This window comes from Spinacia oleracea, chromosome 4 (genome assembly GCF_020520425.1).
Source record: "Spinacia oleracea cultivar Varoflay chromosome 4, BTI_SOV_V1, whole genome shotgun sequence".
NCBI classification, from domain to species: domain Eukaryota; kingdom Viridiplantae; phylum Streptophyta; class Magnoliopsida; order Caryophyllales; family Amaranthaceae; genus Spinacia; species Spinacia oleracea.
Genome location: NC_079490.1, coordinates 145,384,276 through 145,405,506, shown reverse-complemented (window position 1 = coordinate 145,405,506; position 21,231 = coordinate 145,384,276). Strand labels below are relative to the sequence as shown.

Sequence of the window (21,231 nt, the reverse complement as noted above, 5' to 3'; positions counted from 1 at the left end):
GCCAATAGCCAACCATATCGCCTTTGCCCTTGGGGATAGGGCCATTACCTACTTTTTGCTCTATACGGGAGTACGGGATTTTTTTTTAATTTTTTCATTATCAATCATATATCTACTCCCTTCGTTCTATACGAGTGATGCATTTTTATTTTTGTAGCGTTTAGACATAACTAGTATAGTTCTCGTGCGATGCACGGTTTGTAATCTAAATATAAATTTATATGAAAGTTTGGTAGATAATTACCATTAAAATAGTGCTTATAGATATTCTCTTAATTAAAAAAGATGACGAATAAATTTTTATTTTCCCTTTCAATGTCTTATTTATTTTAAAAAAATCAAACCAAATAATGGTACATGGACTAAATTATTTTCATCCCCAATCACCACTCCTTGTCAAACATAAAGTTATCTCATTCACCCTTCATTTCGGTAGTCATACTCACTTAATATTCGCTTTGTTTACCTCATTATTTGATCACTTAACTCCTACCCACCCCTCCCATTCCCCGTCTCGAGAGGCCGAGTACAAAATTCATCCACGCTCCATCACCCACTATGTAAACCCACCCTTACATTCAACTTTCTTTTTTTGGTAAAAAGGTTTTGAATTGTAAAACTATGTTATGGCGTCTTCGATAATTCAGTTGCCTGATTCGATTAATTTAATAAATAAAAAAATATTATGATATGTACGTTAGTAGTAAAATTAATGTACATATGTTCATAATCAATTAGATGAAAGATAAGCGATGCATACGGGTCCTATCTAAAATCCATTCGCGCCCCTTTACCTGCGACAAATACATTTTTAACCCCATCACCTACCAAATTAAATTTTCCTTCATTCCCGCCCACTTGGAGAGGATGCGCGAGGGATCTCCCAAAAGATTTACCCCACTGACAACCTAACATCCCTATATTCGGTAAATGAGTCACTTTGCCTTTACCTAACTTTTGAATATATTGACATAACTTTATTATTAAAATTAATTGTATCAGCTATACTAATATTCATAAAATATTTAAAAGTTATAATTCAAAATTAAGATCGGGTGAGTTTTCTAAGTGCAAATTTAAACTCGCACCATAAAGTGAGGTACATGTTATCCTTATATATACCCGCTCACCAGCATCGAATCTATATTAATATTGGGATTTTGCCGTTGAAATGATGACTTCTGGCCCTCATTTCTCTTAAAACCTTTATTTTGAAGCTTTAAGTGTTCTAGGTATAGGAAAAAAATTGTTTTTTAATTTAAAACTAAAATATAGGCTAGCCATTCATAAAAAAAAGTACAGGGCCAGGTTGTAATACCTCGTATTTTTCTGTATTTATAAAGTATTTTTATGAATTTAATTGCATTTAATGGGAATTAAATGTATTTTATTTTTAATTAATTTAATTATTAATTAATTACGAAAACCGTATTTTTATTATATAAATTCAACGAATTTATTTAATCGCGATTTGTTGGGTCGTATTTTGAAAACGAATTTAATTTAATCAAAGCCTAGTTAAATTCCATGATCAAACTCAACAAGGATTGCAAGGAATTAATATTAAACAAGCCCGTAAGCAAGCCCAACCTTAAACCTTAAAACCTAGCCCATGAAGGGATGAGAACCTATAAATATCCCTCCCCTTCATGAGATCCCCAAACTTTAATTTCTGAATTTTCTCTCTCCTCTCTCTCTCTCTCCTTTTTCGTCCGCCCTTTTCTTCAGCCACAAGGCACCAGCCTCGTGCTCGAGTCCTTGTGCTCGTGTGCCCAGCCGCGCCTCACGCGCACCATTCGCTGCCCTATCTCCCTCGCCCTCCCAGCCCGCAGCCGAGCACTCATCGCTGCTCGTTGCTGCTGTTGTGCGCGCACCTCGCGTGTCCTCTCTCTCTCTCTCCCAGCGCACCTCGCGTGCCCTCGCCCAACGCCCAGGCCTCGTCGCTCGCCCACTCGCCCACACACGCAGCGCTGCTGCTGCCCGTGTGCCGTGTGTTGTTGTTGTTGCTCCGTCGCTCCCACACACACAACACATCAATTGTTGTGTGTGTGTGTGTGTGTGTGTTGTTGATTGTTGATAATCAAATTGTATACTTTTAAACTTTTCAATTTTCAGTTTTAAATTGTTTTAATTTTTTAATTGTGATTATTTAGTTATTTGGGTTATTTAAATTGATTGGAACGGTTATGGGGACACCGTGTTTTAATATTTAGTATTCGAATTGATGAGATTGGTTTTGATTTCAAAAGAATTATAATTTTCAGATTTCAAGGTTAATTAAAGTGTCAATTTTTAAGGTCAAAACATGATTTTATTAATGATCTATTAGTAGGATTTTAATTCCGATCGTTCAACAGATTGTATCACATAATTTAATGACAATTTAAATTATGGGAATCAACTTAAATTTTCAGATTTGTTATTAAGCTTTAAAGTGTTGATTTTAATGATTTTAAAGCCAAAAAGTCAATGTTTTTATGCTAGGACTTGAGTTGACTATTTGAGACTATTAATTTAATGAATAACGATTAATTTCTAATTAAACCAAGGGTTTTAGTTTCTTAAATAGTTTCTGGAAATTTAGTAAACATGATTAATAATTAAGTTTATCCTTTGTGTTTATAGGAGTTGATTTCTAGTGAGTCGTGATTCGCACAGTGGCTCCCGTACTTAGGTATTCCAGGTACGTACAAGACTAGAGTGACCACCCATCCCTTGAGGACTTTATGAAGTGTATTGAATGCGATTCATGTGAACTTATGTGTTGGGAATTCATGTTTGGTGTGTAGACAAGCATGTGAGAATTGTTATTGAATCTATGTGAACGAGCATGTTATGAATTGATTTATGCTTTATAGATTATGTTGAACTATCATGTTATGGACTTTTATAATCGTTGAATTATGTTAAGCATGTTGTTCAAGTTGGTAAGCATGTATGAGTGTTGCGCATGCATGTTATTATGATTATTCTATAGTACGGGATGTCTAGCATACTTTGAGCCTATTGAATATTGCCGGAGTGCATTGTTTATTCTACCATAGGGGTAGAATATGTTTAGAGAGTCTATATGAATTGAACTAAGGACAATTCGTGCTAAGGGCACACCTCGCTTGTTAATAGGCAATGTCGAGTTATCTCAAACAGTGTTTTTGTGAAGGAACAATGGGAGTAATTTCACTTGAGTCCTATGTTTGATCACAAGTCCTAATGGATTAAAATGAAGCGTCATTGTTTAATTGTTTAATTGTTTAATTGTTATGTCTTGTGTAGAGTCTTGAGTCGCCTTGAACATAACATACTAATTAACGTAAAGTGCAACCCGAATTAACGGAGTAATGAATAAAATTAATAATTTTAAACCTATAAAATGATTATTTATCAACTTTGTTTCTATAATATAAAAGTTAATCAAAACATATTAAAAGTTACAAAAACTAGTTAAAGTTACAAAAAAAACTCGGTCCTTGTATATACAAGACATTTTGTTTACTTAAACTATGTGTCCAATTAATGTAGTGTGTATTTATTACGGATTTTTCATGAAATACCCCTGAATTTTCACGAAATTCACCAAATGCCCCTCGACTTTCAGAAATTCACCAAATGCCCCTCACCTTTAATATAATACTCAAACTAGCCTTACTAATGACGTGCCGTTAAGTCCTCCGTTAACCTACTTTCCAATTCACCAAATGCCCCTATTATAATACTTATATCACCAAATACCCTATTCTAAAACATAATTCACCAATAGCCCATTTCAGCAACAATGAGATTTTTCTCTTCTTTGCTTGGTGTTTCAATAGGGAACTCACCTTTTCTGCTTCGACATCTCGATAACCGTACAACAATACTCAACATCATGTTCACTTTCTTTAACATTAATTATCAAAAAATGATGCTCTATTACAAAATACTATTTATTTCTAAGCTTAGCAGGAATGCCCTAAACAAATTCTGAGCAATAAGAAAAGAAAATTGAATTAACATCGGTATGATATGTTCATTTCGGACCAGCATTTTTCTTCATGAGATGTTCCCTTCTTTGGGTACCTATGATCAAACGCCTTTTATGCATAGCACAAATTCAAAGAGTTTCGACATTTGTTGTCCAATGTCGACTTTTCAGAAGCTGAGCTTCACTGGAGGACTCGTGTAATAGACTGAGTACACGAAATCTCTGCCAACACGCGTACACGATATACATACTACGATACTAGGTTGTTCTTGTTGTCTTCATCAACATATGAAGTATCCTAGTTAGTAGTTACCAACCTGATCACTCTTACGGTGGTTTAGGGGAACAGGGGAAGGAGAAGGAAAGCCTAACCAGGAAATTGAGACAACCCACCCAAACTTATACTCAAAGTTGACTCATCCCCAACTCTAGCACAAGAAACGCAACAAATTACCACACAAAGATCTCTGACACTTACAGTTGCCTCATCCCCAACTCTAGCACAAGAAACGCAGCAGAAAAAAATGGTGTTGAGCTCTGACACTTAAATTACCACACGAATTTGACCGCACCCATATCTCCTTCACCAAATGCATCTCCACCACATCCAAATACTGCGAAAATCTCTACTGCAACACCAAATTCTCATTCATTGCCGAGAATTTATCTTCACGTTTGGAGGCATTAATCGGGGCGAATTCGGGAAAAATCACCGAAGTCGGTGAAGACCACCACCCAAGCCACGACGAAGCGTCGCTAGAGCGAAAAGAGTGGGGATTATTGAGAATTGGTGAGAGATTTTTGCTCGAAAATCGTCTTACTTGAAAGAGATGAATTTGAGCTTGTTCTTGAGATGTATTCTCGCTTGATGGTGAAGATGATGGGAAGATCGTGACTCCATTATCAATCGATTGATTATTTTTCCCTATTCTCAGTGGATTTAGATCGAATTGCAAAAACCCTAGAAATTCGACGACATTGATTGCGTGATATTGGACATGATTGAGATGCGGATCTTTGAAAAGTGAGAGAACAAAATTGGAGATTTTGCACAAGTTCGAAGGAGGGAGAAAATTACTTGTTCACTCTCTCTCTCAGTTGAAGGTGCTACAATGGCGATGTAGATCTGGGAAGGAGAAGACTGCAAATAACTAAAAGTAAAATAAGGGCAAAATAGTAAAAGGAAGCTAACGGCGACTTAACGTCCGTTAAGTATAAGGGTATTTTGAGTATTATATTAAAGGTGAGGGGCATTTGGTGAATTTCTGAAAGTCGAGGGGCATTTGGTGAATTTCGTGAAAATTGAGGGGTATTTCATGAAAAATCCGTATTTATTATCTTATTTTATTTTTATTTTTATTATCACAATGTTAAATATTTCTATTAATTATATTGTAATGTTTATCTTGATTTGTTTTATTATTATTATTATTGTTGTTGTTGTTGTTGTGTTTACTATTTTTATATTATTATTTACAAAAATTTATATTATTCATTGTGTATTGTTTATTGTTTATTATTCATATAATTCCATTAAGTTCAGTTTAACTCCATTCAATTCAAATACAACTTAAAAAATCAGGGCCTTATTGAACATTTTATACTCTGTAACTGAAAAAAGTAACAGCTAAGAACCATTTATCCAACACTTTCATACTGGTTAGTCAAACCAAACTAGCTATTCAACTAAATTTCCTCCACAAGCACGCACAAGGAAAATCTCACAACTTCATAAGTACACTCGCAATTTTACTTTTCACATATAATTTTATGTTGTTGGTTATGTGTTTCTATCAAAATTTCAACTTATTTAGTGGGGCCTAGGTAAGTAAAATCATGTTCTGTTCATCTTCTATCCACTAATTTTGGAAAAAATAAATTCATAAAAATCAAAATATTTCAAGAAATGAATCAGTTAAACTCCGAAAAAGGCTAGGAGTACACTTAGTGTGCAAAGGTATCTTGCACACCATCAATTAAACAATGCCACCTCACTGATCCCACTAAAAAAGAGGGGGGAAAACAATCTGAAAATGATATTTTAGGCGCTAAAAATTTCAGCAAATTGCGCCCAAAGTCAGCTTGAGCGGGAACTAATTTGGTGAGCGCCAAACAACTAGAGAAAACTTTTACCATTTTTCATAAACTTTCATATGTATCTAACAAGAGAAAGCTTCAATTTATATCATTTTCTTCCAAATTTTCATCTTTCAATTTCTTCCATTTATAACTAGAGAAAGGTTTTACAATTTTTCATAATTTTTTGCCATTTTCGTAGCACATAAATAGAGAAAGCTTTTTTAATTTCTGCCATTTTCGATACCCATAACTATGTTAATGAGTTCGTGAGTTTCATATGACATTTTAGAAGCATCTAAATGTCGGCCATTAAAAAACCTTCCATGGTTTAATGATTCATATAACATGTTTGATGAAATTACCAAGAAAGTTTCATTAAAATTTAATCTAGTTTCAGTTGTGATGTACTAGGTGTAACAAGGTGTAGTAGAGAACTAAATATGGCAATGTGTTATTATTCGACTTTCTCCGAAACTGAAAATGATGAATTGGAAGTGACAATGGTTGCTTTCTTAACTAAGTGACAATGTGATGTTGAAGCTATTGTATAGCACGGAATCATACAAGTTATGTTTATGATTCTAGAAATTGTATAACAAATACTCATAAATGTATTTTGATTTTAGAAATTGTATAAAATATACTCGTACATAAGATGAGAAGAAAAGAAAAAAATCATAGGGGCAATAATTTATTCTTTTCTCACCACCCCGTAGGATCGAACACAAGTTTACCATAGTGTAAGGATGATCAAGTAACCAATTTAGCAGGGGGTATCAGCACATCATAGTAAGCTATCTAAAATTTTATATACAGTGGGATAACAAATGAAGTTAATAAGCAGTGTGTGTTTAGATTTCGGTATGCATGTAATGATCCCACAAATTAAAACACAATCTCCTCAAATATAAATTTTATTATTAGCAAAATATATCAAAATAAAAACTCTCGGTCAAAAAATAAAAATAATTAAGCAATTTCCCCCCAATCACCCTTTGTGCATTAGAAATCGAACTTGGTTCATAATTCAACATATCTATAACACGTGGTGAATACTCACGTGGCGAAATTAATTTATTTGTCAAGCCGTCACGACTTATTTAATTATATATTGTATTACAGGAAAGGGTGCGTGTCATATTAGTTATATTGTATAATCCATTACATTCAAAATTTTTAGAAAAAATATCTAAAATAATAGCATTGTAATAGATGATTTTGCAATGATAAATACTATAAACACTAAAACCATTTACTTTAACATGAATTATGATGTCATGGAATCATTACAATTTTAAGTAAATAAAAAAAAGAATATAATCATATTCCATCTGAATAGATAAAAAGAACATGTGTTGCAAATATTGATGTACTGATACCCCCTTGTCATGATGGTCACTGCTACACCGTTAAAAGCTTTATCTCTATACGCGTAACATATGTTTGAATCCTGAGATGAGCAAAAAACAATGTTTTCAAATCATGACATTATTTTATGGGATCATTGATGAATCTTATTTGTATAGGGTATTTTAGGCGCTTTTAGGTTGCATTTCTAGGCATTCGTCTCATTTTAGTTGCATTTAGAGTCACATTTTCATAAGTTGTCGTTATTGTACTCTATTACGCCCCGTTTGTGTTTTCTTTAATATTTCAGGTGATTTTATGATCATTTGGATGCTTTCGGAGTGTTCATAGTTGATTTGGATGATGAACGGATGGGATGTTGACTTGAGGATCACTACATGTCTCTATAAATAATCTTGAGTCAACAATGAAGCTAAACGTTATTTTTCTAAGCATCAAATCGGACAAGTGTTCACTCTTTTGATGATATCTCAAGTTCTACATATCAAAATGAGACGATTTTGATTGGGCTAGAAAGTAGACTTAAAGATCTTTCCAACGATAGGTCACACGTCCCTAGGGGCATTGTAGAACAAGAGTTATGACATAAACAAAGGTGACACGAATGTGAGATGCGCCCACAGCCCACAACGCTGCGCCCTCATCTCACAACGATGCGCCCACATCCCCCTAGCTGCGAGGTACCTGAGCGCTCTGCGCCCACATCACTCCCTCGCTAGCATTGCCAAGCGCCTGACCTGCTCACAGCGATGTGCTGCGCCCACAGCGCACATTTTCTTCTTCGATGCGCCCACAGCAACATCGCTGCGCCCACATCTCACTCACGCTTCACTAAGCGGTTGCTGGCCTGCACACAGCGCAAGGCTGCGCCCACAGTGCGCCCAAGTCGACGAATACCACATTGCGTACGTCTCTCTCGCCGTCGGGTTTTTCATCGCCACGTCTTCACGCCATCGACCAATCATTGACGACTTCTACTTTATTTTCTTATTCTCTTATATTTACTTTTTATTTTAGAAAATAGAAAACTATAAATACTTGAAGGGAATTATTTTTCCCTCATGCTTTTTATTTTCCTTTACGTTTTCAATTCCCTTAGAACTCCTCTTTCACGTTCTTTTTCTCTTCTCCTTCATGAACCCTAGATTTTCTTCAAACTCCATTAATGTAACTTTTTGAGGTATTATCGAATTTTCTCTTTATTTTATTTATTGCTTTTAATTATGTTTTCATTCTTAGATTTGGTTTTCATTGTTTGTTTCATGATTGAGTAGTTCGCTTTCTAGGGTTTGGGAATCCATGTTTATATTATGAATCCTTATTATTATTGTTGATGGTTTGATTATTCATTGATATTTCTAGTTGATTAGGTTTATATTGTTAATCTTTGCAATCTGATCAATTGTTTGATTAAATCATGCTAATAGGATTTAGAATCGAAAGATCAAATTTTAGAAGCTTACCTACAACTAGCAATTCTGATTATGTTAGCGACCGTACTGCATATGTTGAATTGAGAGCGTTAAGACCCGACCGTAGGATTAACTAGTGCTCTAGATACTCTGAATACTTGAATCGTTGATGATGTTTTGATTGATTTTGAACTATAAACATGGTGAACCATTGCCCTAGATCTTTTAGTTTATTTTCCTTTATTTTACTTTAAACATTCAATCCTAAATTTCGTGACATTGTTAGTTTCGCCATACCTTGAAAGCTAGATTTAAATAGCCATCTCTCCGTGGATTCGACCCTGCTTACCCTACTACATTGTTAGGAGGTTTCGTTAGGATTTTATTTTTGACGGGTGTACGACAGCCTATCAATCATTCATTTTTAAAAGAATGAATGTTTGAAGTAAAATTAGTCATATAAATTTGTATTGCAATTGTAGACGTGCTGATACCCTTTGTCATATTGGTTACTTGAACGCTGCCTAATTCACCCGTTTTTGAATCCTAACAAGAGTTTAGAATTCTTTTTTCTTAATTTCACGTGTTTTTTATGGGAACAATATCTACATAAAGAAATCAATCAATAAACCAAAATCATTATAAATTCTAAAGTAAATCTAGTTGACCCTTTAACAACTATGATCGATAAACTAAAATCATGTTGTATTTTGTTTATCCCGCTCAAAGTTAAATTTGGTTTGATCCATTCAAACCAAAAGAGATTGTATGTAAAATAAACCTCTCCCAAAAACTAACATCATGTTGATTTTATTTGTTTTGTTCAAAACCAAATATTTTGTGATTCTTTGAAAACAAAATAGATTTTACGTAAAATATATCCCTCCCAAATTTTCGTAAAACTTTGATCAAAACTTAAATACTTGTAAGTTCAAACGTCATATAAACTATATTTCCCATAAAGAAGTTTAAACGTCACTTTGAACACTGCCCCATAAAAAATTTCAAACTTCGGCCCTGTTTAGTTCACCTTATTTCAGGCCCTTATTACTTGTTTCAGATTTAATCAGATCAGAAAAAATAAGTTCAGAGCAGATCATATTTTTATTATTATTATTATTATTATTATTATTATTATTATTATTATTATTATTATTATTATTATAATAATAATAATAATAATATAATAATAATAATAATAATAATAATAATTATTATTATTATTATAATAATGATAATAATTATAATTATTATAATTATAATTATACTATTATTTTATTACTATTATTGCTTTAATAATAAAAATGTTGTTGTCTAGATGTGAACTGATATGTCCAGATCGGAACCGGTATGATCATATCATGTCCAAATCATAAATGATATGTACGTATCATGTCCAGATCATAACTGATATTACATATCATGTGCAGAATAGAACCGATAAGTCTAGATCAAAACTGATATGTATAGATCATGTCCGGACCAGAACTTATATACTTCCTCCGTTCCAGAAATATCGCACCATGGTTGACTTTTACTACTCTAAGCCTTACTTTGACTCTTAATATCTCACATCGTGTGTAAGCAAAAATTATAAAAAATTAATATTTAGAAAATATATATCAATACGAATTAACATGACCCCACATGACTAAAATTTTCTTAGGTACGAATCACAAAAAATGACCAAAGTCGTAGTGTGAATAGTGTAAAAAACAAATGGTTCAATATTTCCGGAACGGAGGAAGTATATAGATCATGTCCAGAACCGATATGTCCAGATCAGAACCAGTATGATCAAATTATGTTCAAATCATAAGCAATTTGTATAGATTATAACCGATATGTACAGATCATGTCCAGATTAGTATAGATCATATTCAAATCAGAATCGATTTGTACATATCAGATTTGATCGGCACAAATTATATCAACATCAGAACTGGTCTGTGAAGATCATATCCAGATCAGAACCGATATGTCTATATCAGAACCGATTTGTATAGATCATGTCTAGATCAGAACTGGTATGATCAAAACCGGTATGATCGATATGTGCGGATCATGTCCAGATCATAACCATTATTTCCAGATCAAAACTGCTTTGTGCAGATCATGTCTAGATCAAATCTGGTCTACACATATCATGTCCATATTAGAACCGATATGTACAGATCATGTCCATATCAGAACCAATATGTATAGATCATAACCCATACGTTCAAATCAGAACTCGTGTGTCCAAATAATGTCCAAGTCAAAACAATTATGTCCACATGGAATCGGTATGTCCAGATCATGTGCAACTCATAACCGATTTTTTTCAGATCGTGTCCAAATTAGAACCGGTCTATCTGAAATAAATAATGCCATTGGTCCAAGTTGCATTTAATGTTAAATCTAATAAATGCGGTTCAGTGTTAATCGAACAAGTTAATTATTCAGTGAGATCAAGTGATCTGAACGCCTAGCTAGAGGCCGCTTCAATTCAAGTGGAATTAATGTTATTAATGTCACAACTTACTCTTGACTGGACCTGTAGGGTCACACAAATAGTACGTGAACAGATCTGGATATTCGGAGATGACGGATGTTGGTTTCAGTAGGAGCTAAAAAAACTGTCAAAAGGCAAAGAAATAATGTTTGCCGGAAATGAAGATATTACCAAAATCGGAAATATGGTTCATAACGGAAATATAAATATTATCGAAGTCGAAGATATTGCCGGAAATGAAAATATTGTTCGTATCGGAAATATAATCGGAAATAGAAATATTGTCGAAATCGAAAGTATTGCCGGAAACGGAAATATTACCGGAATTGGAAATATTGTCGAAATCTGAAATATTGTCGAAATCGGAAATATTATCGGCAACGTAAATATTGTTCGAATCGAAAATATTTTCCGGAATTGAAAAACGAATCGGAAGCACGAAATGAGCGACGAGCCATCGTACGAACGATGGCCCATCGCTCGATGGGTCGTGGCAGCAGCACCAAGCAGCTGGGCTTGCGCGCCAGCAAGCAAAGGTCAGCAGCGCGCATGGTAGCAAGCATTATGTGCCAAGCTTGCTTGCTATGCAAGCAGCCTGTGCACCAAGCTGTCGGTTGCCTTAAATGGTTTATTTGGGTTTTGGTATTTTTGTGAAATTTTCCTAAAACTTAAAATAAGATTTTGTGCATGTTTCCTAAAATCTAATGTTTCCTAAACTTATATTAAGGTTATGGAAACTTAGCGTTTTCCTATTTCATATATATGTGATCTATGATCATAATATACGCACGAGTTTTCATACTATTGCCTATCATATTAAAAGTGAGATCCCGAATTAATAATACCTTAGATTAAATCCTAGTTGGTTAAACTTAAGGCGGATTCAAACGTGTTGTGGAATTTCTACGGAGGGACGACGTTTGGCGTTCTAACTTGTTCTTGTTCAGTTCCGGAGCAACTAGGGTAGTCACGCATCACAAAGTGTGTTCACTAAATTATGCTAAATGATTATGTGCATTTAATTTGGATTTTGGCATTTATGGTGTATTCCTAATGGCATTGGATTGTTCTTAACCTAACATTATCTAGACCATATCCAAGTCTATCTAATATATGGACTAATTAAATAAGACTAAAGTTAAATAAATGATTTGTAATTATAACAACATTATAAATTTGAAATTTTTTATTTTACATGTAAATCATTTAATATTAATAATTGTAGTTTTTGTCGTTTAAATCTTTATTATGAAAATTCAGATTAGATCAGATCATACCAGTTCAAATCAGAATAGTTCATATCAGATCAGATCAGATCAGAAAAATAAGTTCAGATCAAATAAGGAGAAATAAGGTGAACTAAACGGGGCCTTCATCTTGGGGTTTTAGAGTAATGTAAAATTTTAATCTATTGTTTAATCTATTCATAAACTATTGTTTTAATCTATTCAGTATAGAAGTGACAAACATGTCATGCTGGGTCATCTTCGTGTCGAATATTAACCAACTTTTTTGCGTGTCGTGTTATAGTATCGTGACAGATTTTCCAAGTCTTGTTCAGTATGATTTTAGTTTACTTTTCGATTTCCTTAAAATAATAGAATATCCCATAAAAAGAGTTCTTGTATAAAAAAACAAAGGAGTTGTTTTTTGCTCTTTTCAGGTTATGAACGCAGTAGACGACAAACATATTAACGATTATGCAAACTTTGTTGTAACCATTATAGCAAGGGGTATCAACACATCCAGATGGGTAACTACAATTATTTTAATTTATTTATGTTTTGATTGTGTATGAAATGAATTCATTTATTTGATTTATGTAATCCTAGAATAATCCCATAAATCCTAGTCAAAGTTTTTGATTTCTGTAATCCTAGAAAGATCCCACAAATCGTAGAATTATTTTTGGGTGTATTACACGAGTTAATGGAGAACCCTAAAGGCGATGCCGCTGAAAGCTACGGTTTCCGCCGATGCTAAAAGTCACCATTCATCTTCCCAAATTAATGGGTAACAAGAACAAATTATTTTATTTCAATGAAACACCCCACCCCCCCCCCCCCCCCCCCCCTTAAAATCCCAAATTAACTATGGAGAACAAAAATAACCACAAGGAAGAACAAGAGAAACCAGAAGGGAGAGAAACGTGAAAGGGTAGATAAATTTTTTTAAAAAATGTTTTCTTTCTCCTACTTTTTTTTTTGGAATTAATTACCTAGTGTTGGAAAGGTAAAAGAAATTTGAAATTCAAAATTAAAATTTCAAAGCAGATTTCAAATTGAAAATTAAAAATTTCATGGAAAGAGAATCTTTCAAAAATGAGATGACATTATTTAATTGGTGGTGTACAAGATGCCATTGCACACCACGTATACTCCTATCAGTCTATCACTATCCGTTAAACTCCTCTATTTTGTAAAAAGTAAAATCTTCTTGAAATTCCAAATTGTTTGTTTTGTCAATAAAACAACTTCGCCTTCTTCTACTTCTACTTTCTAAAAAATCTTTATTTTCCAAAAGTAACTGACAATTTTGTCTACAACATTTTGACTTTTACACTATTTATTTATTTTTGTTTACTTTTAGTTGTAACATTTGACGTTTATACTATTTATATTCGGAGTATTATTTTTTAATCAGCTTTGATGGATTACATATAAACTAAAACATAGTAATGCGAGATCTTATTAGATTCATCTAAATTTACATTTTTATAATATCTAACTTTTTATAATGTTTACTCATACACAATTAGAGATACTTGTATTAATGGTATCGTGAATATCAAAACGTCGCAAATAAAAGAAAACGTAGGAAATATTATACGAGTATTGCCTACGAAACTTTTATTGTTTTGTTTTGTTTTGATCTCTCTGTTAATCAATTATATCAAAACTTGCTTGCTTCCTCTGTTGGTAATCAGTTGATTCCCCTCAATGTTTATTTTGCTTTTGGGATTTGGGAGATATGGAAACGCAGGAATAGACCTGTCAAAAATGGACCCGACCCGAAAACCGACCCGAAAAAAACGGGTCTTGAACAAGATTTTCCAACCCGTAACCCGTTTTTATCCGAACCCGATGAACCCGAACTTTCCGGGTCAAAATCGGGTCGGGTCGGATCCGACCCGTCGGGTTCAGTGATAAAATTAAAGAAATTTAATTTTTATTTTTAAAAATTGGAAAATACCAACCTAAATCTAAAGTCAGTTATTCAGTTTAGCCGCCTCCTCTCAAGTCTCAAATACTCTATTCTCTCTCATCCTCTCAAGCTTTCTGATTTACCGGAGAAGTCGGGTATAGGTCGACCGTCGAGATTTCTAAGATTATGAAGCCGGGATCTATGGAGAAGGAATTGAAGAGCACTGTGAAGAAGGTTCTCGGTACTTGTATTTCTGTTTAGTGTACTGTTTGATGGCAAGGATCCTAACTCCTAAGGATTTGCGGCCGAACTTGTGGCGCCGTCAACGGTGTCAACTTTGAACATTTTCCTGGTGGTTAACTGGACGACGAGGAGGTAGCGTTTGGTGTTACATAAACAACGCCGTTGAGCCCACAGTAGGAGTACAGTGAGGTGAAACCCACTGGATAATGTGTGAAGAGAGGCGATTTTGAGAAGACTGAGAGTTTGAGACGGTGCCGTTTTGGTAGACATTTCAGGCGATGTCTTCTTCTTGAGTATACGAAAGGACTCCTACTTGTTTTAATTGTTCTCATTTATTTAACTTTTATTTATAGTTTTGTCACTTTGTGAGGGTTGTAAAGTGAATGTGTTAGAAAAATGGTGGCTTGTCAAGTTCTTATTTTCTTTAGAAAGCTTTAGTTTTCTTCTCTGATATATTTTGTTCTGGTTCTGTCAAATTGTCACTTTACTTCGAATAATTTTTTTTCTTTTGGGTGCCAACTTCGTATAAATTAAGTGAACTGGAAATAAACAATAATGGTAGTGTTCTATTCACTTTAGTTTTACTCAAGTCAAAACTTATACTCGAGTTTGTGTTTGGTATGGTAGAGTTTTTTTTAGGTGGGTGTTTTGTGGTAGTTTTATTGTCACATACGAAGTATATATATACATATATTTTGGTTATGACTTGTTAATACACGTCTATATACCAAAACAAACAATAAAAAAAAAATTAGAAAAAAGGCGTAATAAAAGCTCTAAACCCGTTGGGTCAACCCGAACCCGAACACTCTGGGTCTTGAACAAGTATTTGTCAACCCGAACCCGAAAGTGACCGACCCGATAAAACCCGAACCCGAAGTTGACCGACTCTAACCCGACCCGACCCGACCCGTTTGACAGGTCTACGCAGGAATGCAATATCCCTATTGCCTCCTCTTCAAAACACTCCTCTTGGGCTGCTCTAGAGTGGTACTTTACCCAAAGTCACCACACTAAAGAAGTAAAGTCCATCCCACCATCTTGGTTCCCTCAGCCTCCAAACAGTTACAAAATCAATACTGATGCTTCGTTTCTTTCCCCCTTTTCTCCTTCGGGTTTTGCTTTCGTGGTTAGAAACAATTCTGGTGTTTGGGTCGTGGGCAAAACTGGGCAAGCCTATGTCCATGAATCATGATGCTTTTTCGGCCGAACTTTTGGCCATCAAGGAAGCTCTTTCGTGGATTGAAGACCACCAGTGGTCTAGTTGCATTATATCTTCTGATTGTCTCCAAGTTGTTGCTGAGATTAATGGGCCTGCTATGTGTAACTCTAGGCATAAATTTTTGCTTGATGAATGCAGGGAAAAGTTTGAGAGAATCCAAGGCACTTCTCTGATCTTTGAGGACGGAATCACCAACAAAGTGGCAGATTGTTTGTTAGAGTTATGGTATATCTAGGGTTCTAGTATGTTTAGGAAACTAGAATTGTGTTAGTTTAGGAATCTAATAGAGTCCTAGTCCTAGTCCTAAATCTAATAGAGTTATGTTATAGTTTCCTATATAAACCAATGATGTAACCAAGTTATGATTAAGCCATTAAGTCATAATATCAGCCATCAATATTATTCTTTGAGTTTAACATTGTTTGGCAAAAAATGCAAGGAAATCATTTGTTTTGAGTCTTGAAAGTTGTATTCTCCATTCCCCTACCCTAGATTGTACTAAACTTTTATCAGATGATCTATGTTCGGTTGATTTGGGTAGTAATAGTTTGGCCACGGCCGCGAACTCTAAAGTTTTTGTAACTCCAAGGGATTGCAGGCCATTGACTGTTTCCCAATTCTACTGAACTAGTTTCTTTTCATCAAAAAAATGATATCAAAATTTATTTAACCGACTAAATCCCTATGCCAATTTTATACGAGCATGGTTTTTGTTTGTTTCCCTCTTGTCTATTCAAAGATATGGACTTTGTTGTGGGTCACCTTTCTTCCTGGTATAATTTCATATCCATTGCTAACTTGTAAGGATCAATTAATGTAATCTTTTATGCAGAGATCAGAATTCAATGATTGCACATAGTGTATGGGAGATTTGATACGGAAACTTCAAAAAGGACAAGGACCATTTTCAAAAATGGCAGATTTATTCATTGGACTTGAATTCTATACCAATGCTAGTCAAGCATATATATTCTAGATGAGTTTTTCTTATTGTCTAGCACCCTTCAATGCCAATAAAGCCGCACCGTAGGCAGCTTCTGTTTGCGCAGCGCTACTGACAGGCAAACCAAGCACTCTCTCTCGTATTTTAGTCCATTTATCGTTCTTTGCTCCACCTCCCGCTGTGAAAACTTCATCTGCTTCGGTTGCACCAAGTTCTTTCAGTAGGCCATAACCCTTTGCCTATATAACAACCCCAAATAACAGGGTTAAATAAAGTGAAAAGGGGGAAAATAATTACAACTTTCTAAGAATGTATAGCTGAAGTTAGAAGGGAGACTTTGTTGTACCTCTATGCGTGCAATGGATTCAAGGATACCATGCAAGTAATCAGAATCACTATCAGGACGCGGATGCAACCTGCGTAATCAGACAACTTCATTACAGTTATCAAGGTACATCTCTTATTCATAAATGGGAATGGACTAAATCATCAAATAGTTTTCTGCACACTAAAAGAGTTTTCCGGAGGCTACTTAGTACTTATTTAGACAACACTAATCATTTATCCAACGATATCTTGAAGTTAGTGACAGTGAGTACAAACTCTAATCAGAAGGTAGAAAAGTGAGCACAGTATGGCCGTGTCACCATACAACCTAATTAAGTAATTAGTCCCTCACTGCCTCCTGAATTATATGATATTGCATCTTCTAGAAATATGCAGTTAAAGGCAGACTCTTACCTAGGGTTCATGTTGGGATCTGCTACAGGAAATCTTTCTCCTATAGCCGGTAAAGGGTAATAATCCAGAGAAGAAGGTAGTGAAGGGTTAATCTGCTCGCTCAATTTCTGCAGCTGCACATCAGTAAAAAGTTGTCTCAATACAGCCCCTCCTGTGTTTGAAGCTCCTCCGACAAGCCACTTATCATCAAGCCGATGACTGTACACTCCAAATCGCGCATCATCAACCCTGCTTTTGCTTAGCAATTTTATTGCAAGTGTTGACCCCAAAGATGTTACCTGATACAAGTCATATAACACAATTTATTTGAAGCAATCTTGGTTGCAAATTTAGGAGTATATATTCATTCAGGGCTATAAAAAAAAAAACCTATAATTGAGTGATTCTATTACAAGATTAACAGAGCTTTTTATTATAAGGGAAACGATGTTGACAGTTATATCGTAAATATATGCAAGAATCTCACCGCCTTTCCTGGTTCTGTGGCACGAGCTGCAAGAAATGCAGCAATACTATCAGTTGTTCCAGCACAAACAACACAATCTTCTGAGAAACCTGTCAAAATAATCGCTAATAAATGTGTGAAGCTACTTCCATAAGTCCTATATCTTACAAAGACCAAGATTTTTTGACAAAACCATAACTAAACTTGTTTTTCCTAGTATTAAACTGATGATAAAGAGCTACTGCTATCTTATTAACATTCAACATTACAACTAGTTGCTGTTTCGTAAAACACAGGCTTACAAAAAAAAACTACTGAAGCATATTCCATTCATGCAGAGAATGTAATCACTCTCATTAAACTCAAAGGTAGAAGGCTATATCCCTACAATACTAGACAGTAAACATAATTCCAAGAACATATGAAAAGTGAAATACCTAAATTTTGTCTGACATCCTCTTTCACATTCGCTATCGCAGATCCTGGAGCTACAATAGAAGGTAAAACACTCGAGTACGGTTGTGCGAGAAGCCAAGGTGGATAGGCATCCGTTTCAGGGTCAAAACCAACCTACGGGAAACACAAGCACCTTCAACAACAACACACTCCCAAATACAAAGCTTAAGAACAGATTGAGCAGAGAGGCAGCAAAGTACCTTCAGAGCATTGTTGTAGTCTGAGATGCCCAACTTCCCATGTAGTAGCCAAAGTAACCAATCTGCTTGATGTAATAATGCAGCGGAATCCTTGTTCTCGCTATCAGAATTCCACCAAGAAACCAACTTGCACAGTGTAGAAGAACCAGTACAAACCGTGTGATTTGGAGGAGCTATGGACTTAACTGCTGGTAGAGCATCGGGGCAACTCTCGTTATATAAAAGAGGCCTACATAATGGCTCCCCTGTCGAGCTGCATTCATAGATCTAAATGCTACAAATTCATACCACTATAACCACAGATATACAACAACTACTCCCTTCATCCCTAAATTTTAGATAACATTTGATTGGGCATCGCTTTTAAGGAATTTAGTTAAAATACCATAATTATGGGAAAGTTCAAAGTTTAACTTACTAAAGGTATAATGTGCTTACTATATTGGAATGGCCTACAATTAAAATGTGGCCTAAAATTTAGGGAAGGATTATCATGATGCATAAGACAAAAAAGTTCACCACTGCATTAGCTTTTTAACTTTTTTTAATGATTTGCCAATTGGAACGTAAGAAGTTTACCTGTTAACAATCATAGTTGTAGCAGAAGTGCCATCAATAGAAATGGAAGCAACAAGAGGTCGGAGATATATTGGAACGTCTTCAAGCAATGAAAAAAGTGTTTCTTTCCATGAGCGCCCCCAATCAACGGATTCTCCATTCTTTCTAGACATGCAGAATATAAGTCAATTCCAACACACTTCAGCACTAAACCACTAGTACTGCTAATAGTCAGGAAATGTTCTAGATTTCAGCTCTGCCTACGCTGATTCTGTAAAGCATACTTCCGATCTTTATTTTATACCAAGTCACGCACCTACTGCTACTGCATTAGCTGTTTAGCCACAATGAATTACACAATCCCACACGGTGTGAAAGAGAAACAAGGGAGTATGAGGCTCTTAATGTCAGTGCCATTCTCACATACACCGAGTAATTTAACTTTGCATATAATGATATAGATTCAAACTATGAACTATGTCAAACCAAACAAATGTCATCTGAGCTAGTAAATATTAATCAGGTAAAATCTTATACATAGATTCTTTTCCAAATAAAACAGCCCTGAAGATTCATAGATAAGTATCAACAAATTCATCCAAGTTTATCACTTGCCTAACCTGCTACCTGCCTAGGTTAATATGTAAAGAGCTAATAACCAAAGTGAACAGCTTTTAAAGAGCCAACAACAGAAACTATTGATCAAAGTAACAATTGTTCAACATAAAAACCTAGTATTGTTCATAACAATAGAATCATTCCAGGCTTCGTTCTTTTCACCTGAAAAACACTTATTTTAACCCATTAACCCGTATCTGAACTTATTTGCCGTTGTATGAACTTAACTAAACTTATTTTCCCTAAAACTTGATGTTACTTAAGGTAAAAATTGTCCAACTGGTATATAAGCAATCCCTATTCATATAATCTTTCCAAAGTCGAATTTTGAGATTCGAAACAAAATCAATTCAATCCACATGATAAAGTTACATGAAATTTGAACCAAAGAACATAAAAATATGAAATTGATTAATTGAACAATGAAAAAGGAGCAAATTTATCTTAATTACCAAATAAAGAGGGTATTCTCTTTTGGCCTCAGCATGAATCTGTCCTTGTTTATCAATGAGAGCATATCTAGCTCCTGATGTACCAAAGTCCAATCCAAGGTAAAACCGTTCAATACCATCTGAATTAACATGTCTTCCCTTTTCAGGTATCCCCATTGATGATGATATTGGCCTATGAATCTTCCTTGTTCTTCTAAATGCTTTATTAACAGTTAAACTACCATTTCCTGAAAATTAATCAATGTCCATTTTTTTAACTAAAAGTTAATCAAAAATTGTACATTACCAAATCAAAGATAAACAAAGAAAATTAATAGAGAATCCCCTCAAAAAAAAAAATATATTAATAGAGAAGAAAACACCTTTATGGGTGGGAGGATTGAGAGATAAATAGCAAGTTAAAGGGTGAATTGATGCTTGCATTCTCTTCTCTTTTCTCCAGTACTCTCTCCCGCCAGGATAAGGCAAAGTGGCAAACTTAACCAACAGCCAATCCTTTCCTTTTGGTTAGAAAGAAAAGGAGGTTTGTAAATCTATACTGGCAATATTTAAGGAACGGGGAAAGTATTATAAAAAAAAGAAAAGTTGATAAATAAAAGGAAAATTTGGTAATATTAATCCGAACGATTTCCATACATATTGTTAAAAGCAAAACAAATTCCCTATTTGCATCGGTTTTAAAACTAATTCCCACGATACTGTCCACGTAGATAGCATCCTTTAGCGGTTCTACTTTTTAAATTTTAAATAAAAAACGAAGATAGCATCCGATCCTACGTGGACAGTATCCAGGGAATTAGTTTTAAATCCAATGCAAATAGGGAATTTGTTTTGCTTTTAGCAATATTTAGGAAAATCGTTCAATCCATAATCCAACCTTTGGCCGGTTTTCTTT

At 34.7% G+C, this 21,231-nt stretch overlaps 1 protein-coding gene across 2 annotated transcripts; it reads right to left on the bottom strand.

Annotated features, from left to right (window-relative positions):
- Positions 1-16,730: 16,730 nt before the first annotated feature.
- LOC110789567 (D-ribulose kinase) lies at positions 16,731-20,858 on the bottom strand. 2 transcript variants are annotated; one of them, XM_056827197.1, is made up of 9 exons: positions 20,699-20,858; positions 20,337-20,563; positions 19,288-19,427; positions 18,709-18,961; positions 18,490-18,622; positions 18,074-18,177; positions 17,608-17,885; positions 17,213-17,282; positions 16,731-17,105 (listed from the first exon to the last, which is right to left on the bottom strand). In XM_056827197.1, the coding sequence occupies exons 1-9, from the start codon at positions 20,757-20,759 to the stop codon at positions 16,911-16,913; spliced, it is 1,461 nt and encodes a 486-aa protein (XP_056683175.1). In that variant the 5' UTR covers positions 20,760-20,858; the 3' UTR covers positions 16,731-16,910. The 2 variants fall into 2 exon arrangements, with proteins under 2 accessions (XP_056683175.1, XP_021849957.2); XM_021994265.2 differs by having other exon boundaries at positions 18,074-18,162.
- Positions 20,859-21,231: the final 373 nt, after the last annotated feature.